This window comes from Monodelphis domestica, chromosome 3 (assembly GCF_027887165.1).
Source record: "Monodelphis domestica isolate mMonDom1 chromosome 3, mMonDom1.pri, whole genome shotgun sequence".
Lineage (NCBI taxonomy): Eukaryota > Metazoa > Chordata > Mammalia > Didelphimorphia > Didelphidae > Monodelphis > Monodelphis domestica.
The window spans coordinates 262,636,437-262,649,539 of NC_077229.1; the positions used below are offsets into that span (position 1 = coordinate 262,636,437).

At 37.1% G+C, this 13,103-nt stretch overlaps 1 protein-coding gene across 4 annotated transcripts in view; it reads left to right on the plus strand.

Annotated features, from left to right (window-relative positions):
• LAMA1 (laminin subunit alpha 1) overlaps positions 1-13,103 on the plus strand; it is a 155,665-nt gene that overhangs the window by 110,511 nt on the left and 32,051 nt on the right. For all 4 annotated transcript variants that reach the window (XM_007487695.3, XM_007487697.3, XM_007487696.3 and 1 more), the window contains 3 exons: positions 7,241-7,376; positions 8,531-8,624; positions 11,696-11,815. In XM_007487695.3, the coding sequence (XP_007487757.2) occupies positions 7,241-7,376; positions 8,531-8,624; positions 11,696-11,815 (350 nt within the window). The remainder of the gene's footprint in view (positions 1-7,240; positions 7,377-8,530; positions 8,625-11,695; positions 11,816-13,103) is intronic.

Genomic DNA, 13,103 nt, shown 5'->3' on the forward strand with positions numbered 1-13,103 from the left:
CTGCTTATGGATAGTGTTTTTTCTCCTAGATCCTTGCAGATTGTTCAGGGACATTGCATTGACACTAATGGAGAAGTCCATTACGTTCGATTATACCACAGTGTATTAGTCTCTGTGTACAATGTTCTCCTGGTTCTGCTCCTCTCACTCTGCATCACTTCCTGGAGGTCGTTCCAGTCTCCATGGAACTCCTCCACCTTATTATTCCTGTTCGCACAATAATATTCCATCACCAACATATACCACAATTTGCTCAGCCATTCCCCAATTGATGGGCATCCCCTCGTTTTCCAATTTTTGGCCACCACAAAGAGCGCAGCTATGAATATTCTTGTACAAGTCTTTTTGTCCATTATCTCTTTGGAGTACAAACCCAGCAGTGCTATGGCTGGATCAAAGGGTAGACATTCCTTTATCGCCCTTTGTGCATAGTTCCAAATTGCCCTCCAGAATGGCTGGATCAGTTCACAACTCCACCAGCAATGCATTAATGTCCCTACTTTGCCACATCCCCTCCAGCATTCATTACTTTCCATAATTGTCATGTTAGCCAATCTGCTAGGTGTGAGGTGATACCTCAGAGTTGTTTTAATTTGCATCTCTCTGATTATAAGAGATTTAGAACACTTCTTCATGTGCTTATTAATAGTTTTGATTTCTTTATCTGAAAACTGCCTATCCATGTCCCTTGCCCATTTATCAATTGGGGAATGGCTTGATTTTTTGTACAATTGATTTAGCTCTTTATAAATTTGAGTAATTAAACCTTTGTCAGAGATTTTTATGAAGATTTTTTCCCAATTTGTTGTTTTCCTTCTGATTTTAGTTATATTGGTTCTGTTTGTACAAAAGCCTTTTAATTTGATGTAGTCGAAATTATTTATTTTACATTTTGTGATTCTTTCTATGTCTTATTTGGTTTTAAAGTCTTTCCCCTCCCAAAGGTCTGACATGTATACTATTCTGTGTTTACCCAATTTACTTATGGTTTCCTTCTTTATGTTTAAGTCTTTCACCCATTTTGAATTTATCTTGGTGTAGGGTGTCAGGTGTTGATCAATTCCTAATCTCTCCCACACTGTCTTCCAATTTTCCCAGCAGTTTTTATCGAATAGTGGATTTTTGTCCCAAAACCTGGGATCTTTGGGTTTATAGTATACTGTCTGGCTGAGGTCGCTTTCCCCCAGTCTATTCCACTGATCCTCCTTTCTGTCTCTTAGCCAGTACCAAATTGTTTTGATGACTGCTGCTTTGTAATATAGTTTGAGGTCTGGGACTGCAAGGCCCCCCTCATTTGTGTTTTTTTTCATTATTTCCCTGGATATCCTTGATCTTTTGTTATTCCAAATGAACTTTGTTATGGTTTTTTCCAAATCAGTAAAGAAAATTTTTGGGAGTTCCATGGGTATGGCACTAAATAGATGAATAAGTTTGGGTAGGATGGTCATTTTTATTATATTGGCTCCTCCTACCCATGAGCAGTTAATGTTTTTCCAATTGCTCAAGTCTAGTTTTAGTTGTGTGGCGAGTGTTTTGTAGTTATGTTCATATAGTTCCTGTGTTTGTCTCGGGAGGTAGATTCCTAGGTATTTTATTTTGTCTAAGGTGATTTTGAATGGGATTTCTCTTTCTAGTTTTTGCTGCTGGGCTGTGTTGGAGATATATAGAAAAGCTGATGACTTATGTGGGTTTATTTTGTATCCTGCAACGTTGCTAAAGTTGTTGATTATTTCAATTAGCTTTTTGGTTGAATCTCTAGGATTCTTTAAGTAGATCATCATGTCATCTGCAAAGAGTGATAACTTGGTCTCCTCCTTGCCTATTTTGATGCCTTCAATTTCTTTTTCTTCTCTAATTGCTACTGCTAGTGTTTCTAGTACAATGTCAAATAGTAGAGGTGATAATGGGCATCCTTGTTTCACTCCTGATCTTATTGGGAATGCATCTAGTTTATCCCCATTGCAGATGATATTAGCTGGTGGTTTTAGATATATACTGTTTATTATTTTTAGGAACGACCCTTCTATTCCTATGCTTTCTAGTGTTTTTAATAGGAATGGGTGTTGTATTTTATCAAAGGCTTTTTCTGCATCTATTGAGATAATCATGTGGTTCTTGTTGGTTTGCTTGTTGGTGTGGTCAATTATGTGGATGGTTTTCCTAATATTGAACCAGCCCTGCATCCCTGGTATAAATCCTACTTGATCATGGTGGATGACCCTTCTGATCACTTGCTGGAGTCTTTTTGCTAGTATCCTATTTATTATTTTTGCATCTATATTCATTAGGGAGATTGGTCTATAGTTTTCTTTCTCTGTTTTTGACCTGCCTGGTTTTGGAATCAGTACCATGTTTGTGTCATAAAAGGAGTTTGGTAGAGCTCCCTCTTTGCTTATTATGTCAAATAGTTTGTATAGTATAGGGATTAACTGTTCTCTGAATGTTTGATAGAATTCACTGGTGAATCCATCAGGCCCTGGGGATTTTTTCTTAGGAAGTTCTTTGATGGCCTGTTGGATTTCATTTTCTGATATGGGATTATTTAAGAATTCTATTTCTTCTTCTGTTAGTCTAGGCAGTTTGTATTTTTGTATATATTCATCCATATCACTTAAATTGGTATATTTATTGCCATATAATTGGGCAAAGTAATTTTTAATGATTGCCTTAATTTCCTCTTCATCAGAGGTGATGTCCCCCTTTTCATCTTTGATGCTGTTAATTTGCTTTTCTTCCTTCCTTTTTTTTAATTAGATTGACCAGTACTTTGTCTATTTTGTTTGTTTTTTCAAAGTGCCAGCTTCTTGTCTTATTTATTAAATCAATAGTTCTATCACTTTCGATTTTATTAATTTCTCCCTTAATTTTTAGGATTTCTAGTTTGGTTTTCTGCTGGGGGTTTTTAATTTGGTCACTTCCGAGTTTTTTTATTTGCATTTCCAATTGATTGATCTCTGCTCTCCCTAGTTTGTTAATATATGCACTCAGGGATATGAATTTACCTCTGATTACCACTTTGGCTGCATCTCAAAAGGTTTGAAAGGATGTCTCACCATTGTCATTTTCCTCGATGAAATTATTAATTGTTTCTATGATTTCTTCTCTAACTAAACGATTTTGGAGTATCATATTGTTTAGTTTCCAATTAGTTTTTGATTTGGTTTTCCATGTACCATTACTGATCGTTATTTTTATTGCCCTGTGGTCTGAAAAGGCTGCATTTATTATTTCTGCATTTGTATGCCATGTTTCTGTGACCTAATGTATGGTCAATCTTTGTGAATGTGCCATGTGGTGCTGAGAAGAAGGTGTATTCCTTTTTATCCCTATTTATTTTTCTCCATATGTCTATTAATTTTTCTAAGATTTCATTCACTTCTTTTACCTCTTTCTTATTTATTTTTTTATTTGATTTATCTAAATTTGATAATGGTTGGTTCAAGTCTCCCACTAATATGGTTTTACTGTCTATTTCTTCCTTCAATTCTCCTAGTTTCTCCATTAGAAATTTGGGTGCTATATTATTTGGTGCATACATGTTGATTAGTGATATTTCCTCATTATCTAAAATCCTTTTTAACAAAATATAATTACCTTCCCTATCCCTTTTGATCAGGTCTATTTTTGCTTTGGCTTTATCAGATATCATGATTGCCACTTCTGCCTTCTTTCTGTCAGTTGAGGCCCAGAAGGTCTTACTCCATCCTTTAATTCTGACCTTGTGAGTGTCTACCCGCCTCATGTGTGTTTCTTGAAGACAACATATGGTAGGGTTTTGGATTCTAATCCATTCTTCTATTCGTCTACGTTTTATGGGTGAGTTCATCCCATTCACGTTCAATGTTATGACTGTCACTTGTGGAATCCCTGGCATTTTGATATCCTTCCCTAATTCTAACCTTTCTTCTTCAGCTCTACCTTTTAGTCCAGTGATTTACTTTAAATCAGTCCCCCTTGTATTTCCCTTTCTACCCCCCCTCCCTTCTTATTCCTTCCCTCATTTTCCCCTGTAGTCTTTTTAAAATTTCCCCCCCACCCTCTCCCTCCCTTGTACTGCTTCCTTCCCCACCAGTCTTGTTTTTTACCCTTCTACTCCCCTATAGGGCGCAAATCTATTCTCTTCCCCAATGGATTGGATTGTTCTTCCCTTTTTGGGTCAGTTTCAAAGTACATAAGAGTTGAGTATTTCCTATCTCCAACATCTTTATCCTTCCAGTGTATCGATGTTCTCCCCCCTCCCACCATGAGCTTCTTTGTGACATATAAATTTACCCCCATTTGTTTCTTTTCCCATTTCTTTTAGTCATAACTTCTTTTCTTTTTTAGCTTTAGTCATGTGTATATATATATACATACACATGTATACGTATTTATGCATGCATATATCTATATACCTATTTATGTCTTGTCCTTTCATCCTATACAGTTTGTCACTGTTCCCTCTGAGTGTAGTTCTTCTAGCTGCTTAGGTGATAGCAACATTTTTTAAGAGTTGCCAATGACCTCTTTTCTTATAGGGATACATATCATTTTAACTTATTGAGTCTCTTAAAAAAAAACTTTTTTGTTGTTGTTGTTGTTGTTTTTCCCCTCTTTTTAAATTACCTTTTGATAATTCTCTTGAGTTCTGTGGTTGGACTTCAAATTTTCTGTTCAGGTCTGGTCTTTTATTTATGAATGCTTGGAACTCTTCTGTTGTGTTAAATGACCATACTTTCCCCTGTAAGAATATAGTCAGTTTTGATGGGTATTTTATTCTTGGCTATAGGCCTAGTTCCCTTGCTTTCCAGAATATCATATTCCATGCCTTTCGGTCCTTCAGTGTGGATGCAGACAGATCCTGTGTTATCCTCACCATGTTTCCATGGTATCTGAATGGTTTCTTCTTGGCAGCTTGTAATACCTGTTCTTTCATCTGATTGTTTTTGAATTTGGCTATAACATTTCTTGGTGTTGTCCGTTGGGGATTAAATACAGGGGGTGATCTGTGGATTCTTTCAATCTCCACTTTCCCCTCTTGTTCTAGGATTTCGGGACAGTTTTCCTGGATAATTTCCTCTAGTATTATGTCCAGGATTTTTCTTTTCTCGTGGTCTTCTGGTAGTCCAATTATTCTTAAATTGTCTCTTCTTGAACGATTTTCTAAATCGTCTGTTTTGTGAATGAGATGCTTCACATTTTCCTCAATTTTTTCATTCTTTTTGTTTTGTTTTATAGTGTCCTGCTGCCTTGTGAGGTCACTTGATTCTAGTTGTTTTACTCTGGTTCTTAAAGATTGGATTTCATCTTTGGCTTTTTGGTCATCTTTTTCCTTCTGGTCTGATTTTCTTTGAAGATCGTCTTTCATCCTCTTTATCTCGTCTTTCATCTCCTTTGCCTCATCTTTCATCTCCTTTGCCTCATTTTCCAGCTGGATGATTTTGGCTTTCAGGACAGTATTTTCTTGTTTTAGTTCAAGTGCCTCTGTTTCCAGATGACTTATCTTAATTTTTAAGTTCTTTTCCCAATTGTCTTCAGCCTCTCTTAGTTGTGTTTTGAGTTCTTCCACAGGCTATATCCAATTTGCTGGGATTTCTGGTTTATCATTTGCTGATCTCTCCCCCTCTGTTCCATTTGGTGAGTAGTAGATGTATATTGTAGTTTCTTTCTTCTGTTTCTGTTGTTTGTTTAAATTCACCCCTTCTTTCCTCCCTGTATTTGTCTGTGCTCTTGTTCCTCTCATTTTTTTGTTTTTTGGGGACTTCTATCAGTCTCCCCTCTTGGAGCTTTAACATAGGATCTCTTGGTGTAATCTCTGAGGGAGGGTTGTTGGGGGTTTGAGCTTTCCTGTCCTCTGGAGGCTTTTGATTGACTTAAAGTCCAGCAGTCAAGGAGGATGGATGGGGAGCCTGGGCTTCCCTGTGTTCTGGAGACTTTTGATGGGATTGAGTTCAGCTTAGTTGGGCTGCATTTACTCTGAGTTTTAAACTTCCTGGACGGCTAGAGCAGATATGGAGGATCTCTAAAGCTCTGGTCAGGATGCCAGGTCTATGCTCCTTCTAGGCTGCCATCTTGACTTTGCCTCTAGGTTTCTGTTTTTTAAGAAGACCCTGCTCTCTAAGGGGGGAGGGTTTGTGGCTTGTCTGGACTCTGAGGGCTCCTGATGGGATTAGGTTCAGGTGGTGTGGGCCGAATGATCCCGGAGCCAAAAAAAGGAAGGAAAAAAAAAAGTAGCAACCTCCTCTTCCACAGTCTGTGTTGAATGCCCGGAAACTGGTCCGGGTTACTTTCAAGGTAAGCTCTTTGGAGCAACCCCTTTGCCAGCCCTGAGTTTTCTGTCCTTTCAGTAGCTCTGAGGGCTCCTGATGGGATTGGGTTCAGCTGGTGCCCTAAAGCTGGGACCTCCCTTGAGACTCAGATGGAAGGACCCAGCCAGGGGGCTACAGGCTTCCCCCTTCTCTCTATTTTTCCCTGCCATCTGTGTCGGGCGCCCCGGAGACTGGTTCAGGTTGCTTTCAAGGTGAGTCGTCAGAGCCCTGAGGTTTCCGCTGCTGCAGTGGGCTCAGCACTCTGGGTTGGTGGGGATGGGTCCTGGGACCTTCTTTCTGTCTACCCCTTAGATCCGAGTGATCTAGGGTTCTGGCTTTTGGGGTGCGGTACCTTTTGATCCAGGTCCAGGAGGAGGTTTCCCCAGGTCTATCCTGTTGTTCAGCTTGAATTTCGGTGGCCTAGGAGCACTCTGTTTGCGATCGGTAAGGAAGGGTTTCCGGTCTGAACTTTCACTGCTTCTACACCGCCATCTTGACCGGAAGTCCTCTTGTCAGCAAACATTTTTAAGAGCCTATCAAGCATTATGCTAAGTATTGGGGGAATACACAAAGAAAGGCAGTCTTACCCCCTCATGGAAATTAACTCAATGCCAAGTGAAATAGTTTAGTGGCAAAAGAGGGCTCAGGAACAGAGTCTTAGGGGACACCCTGGTTAATAGGATCCCCTTGGATCATCCAGTAAAAGAGACTGAGGAGGGAGGGGGTAGGCAAGTAGCAGTGTCTCAAAAACCTGAGAGGGAGGGATCTAGGAAAAGAAGGGTGATTGACAGTGACAAAGGCACCAGAGCACTCAAGAAGGATGAAGATTGAGAAAAGTCCATTCCATTTGGGAATTAAGAAACACTTAAGCATTTATAACTTTTGTAAGCCAATTTTATCAGCTGACTTGCTTGCTTAATATGTGACAAGAACTTTCTATTTTAAATTTGCAGGGGTCTCACAGATGTCAAAGATATTTCTCTTAATGCGACAACTGCTGTCCATGCCCATTCCAGCATTCAAAGCTTTATTGAAGATGCAAAGAACTTGGTGGAAGAAGCTCTAAGGAAAACAGAAATTACAAATTTGGTAAGGAAGAACCATTGGGCTTTAAGGTTACAACAGTTTTTGCTACTTAGACATTCTCTCTTCAGGAACATTCCATGAAATAAATAAGTTGACTAAGAACCACAAATATGTGCTTGGCAGCATATTTCTTATAGATTTATATCATCATGAAAAACTTAACTGGACAGAGTTATTCATACATATATATGTATATATAAATAGCTAACTGGCTATATTTAAAATATATCTGAATTTATTAAAATAATAAAAATTACCGGGGGAATTATTATGTAGCTAGCATTCATATAGTGCTATAGTTTACAAACCCTTTCATTTAACCCTGTGCAGTATTATTTGCCCTAATTTACAAATGAGCACACTTAGAGCAGGTTAGTGCCTTGCACACAGAATCACAAAACTAATGTCTAAATTAGGATTTGAACTCAGGTCTTCCTACCCCAAGTCCAAGATACTATCCTGCTACTCCATGTAGCTTTCACAAAGAGAGAACTTTGATAATGCTACCTACTGTTTTCTTTCCTATAATACGGCCATTAATTTGAACTATTTAGGGTGTTATATTTAAGTTATACAATTTGGTCACTCGTCCTAGCCTAATAGAAATATGCAGTACAAATTCAAGTAATGTGAGCACTTTAGTGTATTTATTATTTGTTCCTTTCATGACCTAGCTTTGAGTCAGAGTAGAAGGGTTTTCCCTAGCAAAGCTACTAGAATGGCTTGCCATTTCTTTCTCTAGCTCCTCTTACAGATGAGGAAACTGAGGCAAACAGGGTTATGGTCACACAACTAGGAAGGGTCTGCAGCCAGATTCAAACTTAAGTCTTCATGACTCCAAATCTAGTATTCTATCCACCGTGCCACGTAGCTGCTCCCCAAAATATAAGTCTTTGGATTTTAGATGATGAAATTGGCACATAAAGAGTGGAAATGATATTTTTACCAACAATGTGTTTATTGATCTGGCTATAACTAATTCTCTACAATTAATCATTTAATTCCCAAGAGCTTTCTCTCACTTCTATCTAGACAACATTTGATCATAGATTTTCGAGTTGATTTCAGCAAGCTTCTTTTAATAATATAATTACTGTGTTCAACAATAACAAATGCTCACATGCATTTATCATGTTTGGCTTGATCCTGTTTTTCAGACAGTGGAACCCCTTGTTTCTCATGGGAAACTAGCTCTCCAGTGTGGCACAAAATTTCTAAGAGAGGCCCATAATCTGGATGGAAGAACGAAAGGTCAGTCTCATACAATGAGGTCAAGATCATTGTAAAAGTGAACAAATTTATGGATGATCTATGAAAATTGACCTTTTGCAATTCCTCCCTCCTCCTGAAGAAAGAAGAGGCCATGCCTTTTTGATGATTAAAAAGTTCCTCTTTCCCATTTCTGGGGTTTAATTGAAAAAATCAACAGCAAACTCTATTTAATAAAATCATAGCGCATGTGTCTGTTAAACTATGAGTTCATCTTTCTTCACAGCCACTGTAATCCATCTTGATAATTACAGCAAACACTGAGTTCTTCCCATGCTGAGCTCACAGAGCCTTTATTACCTGTCATTCTTTAAGACATTTAATCATTTTCATGGTTGGCTCTTTGTTGTATGCTGTCCTGCCCTATTCTTTAAATGTTTCATAGGTATAAGTATTGACTACCCAGCAGACTCATAATCCTCTTCAAGGTAGGAACACTCTATTCTTGCTCTGTTGAATATAATAAATTGGTCCTTATTGGTTGTTTTACTTTCTACTCTATAAACATCAACTGAGACACAATATTATTATTCTATTTCCAAAGGGCATTTCTTCGCATACATTAGACAAGTTTGATTATATTTTATAACTATTTGGTTGTTTTTCAATCAATCAAATCTCTGATTTGTTATGGAAAAATAGCCTTCAGAATAGTTACAAATATGTGTTCAGATATTTTTTCTAGAGTCTAACATGTAGGTACCCAGAACACTGTATTTGAATTGCATAATGTTCATTTTTTCATTGTTTTTAATATCTGAAGGTATACTGAATGATCCCTCTAGATAGCAAATTCATAAGCCATCTGAATTTCAGGAAACCAATATACTTCATTTGTCATTCCTTTGAGAAATTTAGCAAGTGAAAATTACTTTATGTTTGAAGACAATTTGAAAACAAGTTGTATATCAGGAGAAGCATACCAATTCTCATGACCTGGAATGTATTTAACACCTTAACACCTCTTTTAAATGTGAAACCCATTAGAATTTTCCCCCCACAAATGGGCAATGAGTCATGATCAAATCTGTCTCCTAAATGCATCTCTTTCCCATAATGGAGCCTCATGCCTGCTGCCTTCACCCATGATTGGATGAATAGTACAATGAAAATAACAATTATTTTCTTTCAAAGTGACAAAACACATATAATTGTTTATATCATCACATGAAAAAATAAAGTATTGAATATGAGCCCTACGAGAAAATGGAGGGGGGAGCTATACCCTCAGTTTATACAAAAACAAAGAGTATTTCACAGTCTGTGAAATACTGAATGTCATAGCTGTTTATGTTTAATTCAGAGCTATCATCTGAAGATAATGCATTTTGTCAGTGATTTAGTGTTATAGCAGCCCCTTAAAATTTAAATGTGATAGTCTGTTATAAACAAGGGAGAAAAAAAGAGAATGGATTTAAGAAACTTATCAAGGGAATAAATAGGATTCCTGGTAGAGGGGCAATAAGATGAACAATTTTACCTGTTTTGTTTAGCCTGAATGATAAGAAAAAAAGTCTAAAATGGAGCAAAAGTAGAAAGAGTGGATAGTATGTAACAATTTAAGTTCTTGAGAAAAGAAGCATTTCTTAATTTTTAAATACATTGTTAATTGACTGGTCTAATCTAGACAAGTGATTCTTTTGATAATCAAAAGACACCCCCCGCCCCCACCAACCAATCTCCTGGGCCAAATGCCCATATGCTCTTTAGGGAGCTCATTATTCACTTCCTCCCTTATACAGTCCAAGATATCTCTAGTTAGTAAATAGCTAATTAGGAGATAGTCCATCAAACTCAGCCCTTCCCTTCACTGATAGGTGACAGTCTGTCACATTTGAGGGGAAAGAATCATGGTAAAACCTTCCTGTTACTCAGATTTTGTAAAAAGAATACTTTTCTTTGGATTCCCAAGAACAAAGGAAATACAAAAGCCTCTAGACTGTATAGTGCTTGTCATCCAAAACCCTGGCACGGGAATCTTCTCTACTATGCATTAATTGTATTGGAGTCTTTTCTAATCTTCTAGGACCCTGATGTAGGAATTAATATAATACATGAAAAATAAGTTCTCACAGAAAGATTATATGAATCAGAGAGAAGAATCCCAGATGAAGCTTTTTTTTTCTTATCATTGATGGTAGGACACTTGTACCATGCTGAACATTCTCTTCATCCATGGTAGGCTTAATAAAGCCTATTATATCAGAAATATCAGACACATCTTCACTGTGTGACCCTGGACAAGTCACTTAACCCTCATTGCTCTTCTGTCTTGGAACCAATGCATAGTATTGATTCCAAGACAGATGGTAAGGGTTTAAAAAAAAAAAACCCTAAAGAAATCTGCTTCCCTCCTGGTGTCCAAATATGCCTCTAAAGATTTATATTAACTTACTCCATCCTCGGGTATTCCTATAGTTGTGAGAAGAGTAGAAAGAACTTCCTTACCTCTGCATTCAAAATCCATAGCATCCCATTTTTTTTTTTGATAGGTAGGACACTAGTGAATCTGGAAAAGACTTGGAGAATTTGTACTTCCCTCACAGGACTTCTCTTGCACACTGTTGAGCCCTGGTTAAATTTTCAGGGGAGGTTTAATAAAAGGTATTGCTAGTGAAGGGTTCTGCCATCAAAGTCAGACAGACTCAGAAGATCCACTGCTTAATTTCCATAACCAATAATGTAGGGCATGTAAGCTTTTGGGGAAATAGTCTTAAGATATGGAGAAGGCAGTTGGGTGGCTCAGTGGATAGAGAGCCAGACCCAGAGATGGAAGGTGTCCTGGGTTCAAGTGTGACCATTTCCTAGCTGTGTTGCAAGTCACTTGACCCTCATTGCTTGGTCTTTACCACTCTTCTTACATAGAACCAATATTTAGTATTGATTCTAAGAGAGAAGGTAAAAGTGGTTGTTTGTTGTTGTTGTTTTTTTTAAGACTTGAAATGATCCTGGGACAACTAAATAAATATTTACTTTAACTGTCAATTTTGGATGAAAGTTTAGTAAAAAAAAAAAAAAGTAGTAACAGTCATGTCTTTTTGTTGCCCTGATAGGTGCTATGACCAAAGTAAATGAACTGAAGATGAAGGTAAACATATTTCAGGATCGTACTCATAAACTTACCAAGCAACTTAATGATTCACTGGTGATGCTTGGAATGATGATGCCTGATGGTAAGTGAGAGGGATTTGTCCTGATTTAATGAAAACCTTCTTATTGCAAAGCCATTACCGACAAGCATAATGAAGTCCTGTCTGAAGCCTGATTAAGAACCCTTGTTGTAAATGAGATTGGAGACTGATTTAGTATCTTGTTTTAAAAGGAATCTGAATTGGGAGTGATGATATTCATTTTCTGTCAAATGAACTAGAAGAAAAACTGCTTTGTGATGCTAGAATCTGTATTCTTAAATACAAAAGACCAAAGTTATAGATTTTATGTAACCACTAAAATTGCTTACCTTCCAAGTTTCTTTACTTGTTTCAGAATTTCAAGGATCCCTGATTGCATCCATAACTATGCTCCATATACTAATAATCCATTCACATATGAGCAGATAGATCATCAGTGGCTGCTGTAACTCAGAAAAGTTGTCGCCTGGTGGCCAAACTTATCTGTTCATGGAAGACATAGAGTTCATAATTAAAAGATCCATCTACATATTTTTTTCAGTGTAAACAGATGTACCAGGAGCGATGATATGAAAGTTTAGCCTTGAGAATCCAGGGTCTTTTCTGAACCTTAGAACCATCGGAGTGAGACTTTGGGTTAGGCAGTAGACTTTTTCTCTAACAACAAAATTTACAATTGACATTCTCTTTAATATTAGATTGTAAGTTCCTTCAGGACAGCCACAGTGTCATTATTTTTTTGTTGTTGTTCCTCCAAAGCTGAGCATGTGCAAACAAGGGTTACTCTCTATCAGGCATTATACTGAACCCTTGAAGGATAAGAAGAACAACAGACACTGCTTTCAAAAAATTTGCAATCTAACATTAAAGGGAGTGTCAGTTATGTAGTAGATACTTAATAAATGTTTGTAGGATTGATTTTTTTAATATGCTAAGTCTTATACACATCCTTGCATTTTATGCTACAAAAGGAAAGTCTGTCCAGGGATAGAAGCTTGTTAAACTATCAGGAAGATTTTTTTAAAAAAATCTATAATACTGTTTTTCTTTAATCATCAGTGGTTTGCATGAGAATGTTAAGCTTGTCATAAATGTGTGAATTTCAAGAACTGCTTTATGATCTCCTTTATTGAGGCAATAAAACATTCAGAAATAGACTTTTCATGTTCTTAAGTCACATTTAGCTGTGTTTGGTTGAAAATGTAACATTAATTAACATTTTTAAAAACATTAAAATCCTACGATAAGTGGATTATATTATAATCCAGAAAATACATTCATGTCTTTCTCTCTTATTTAGTAATATCCATTTCCCTATGGGGACAGAAAT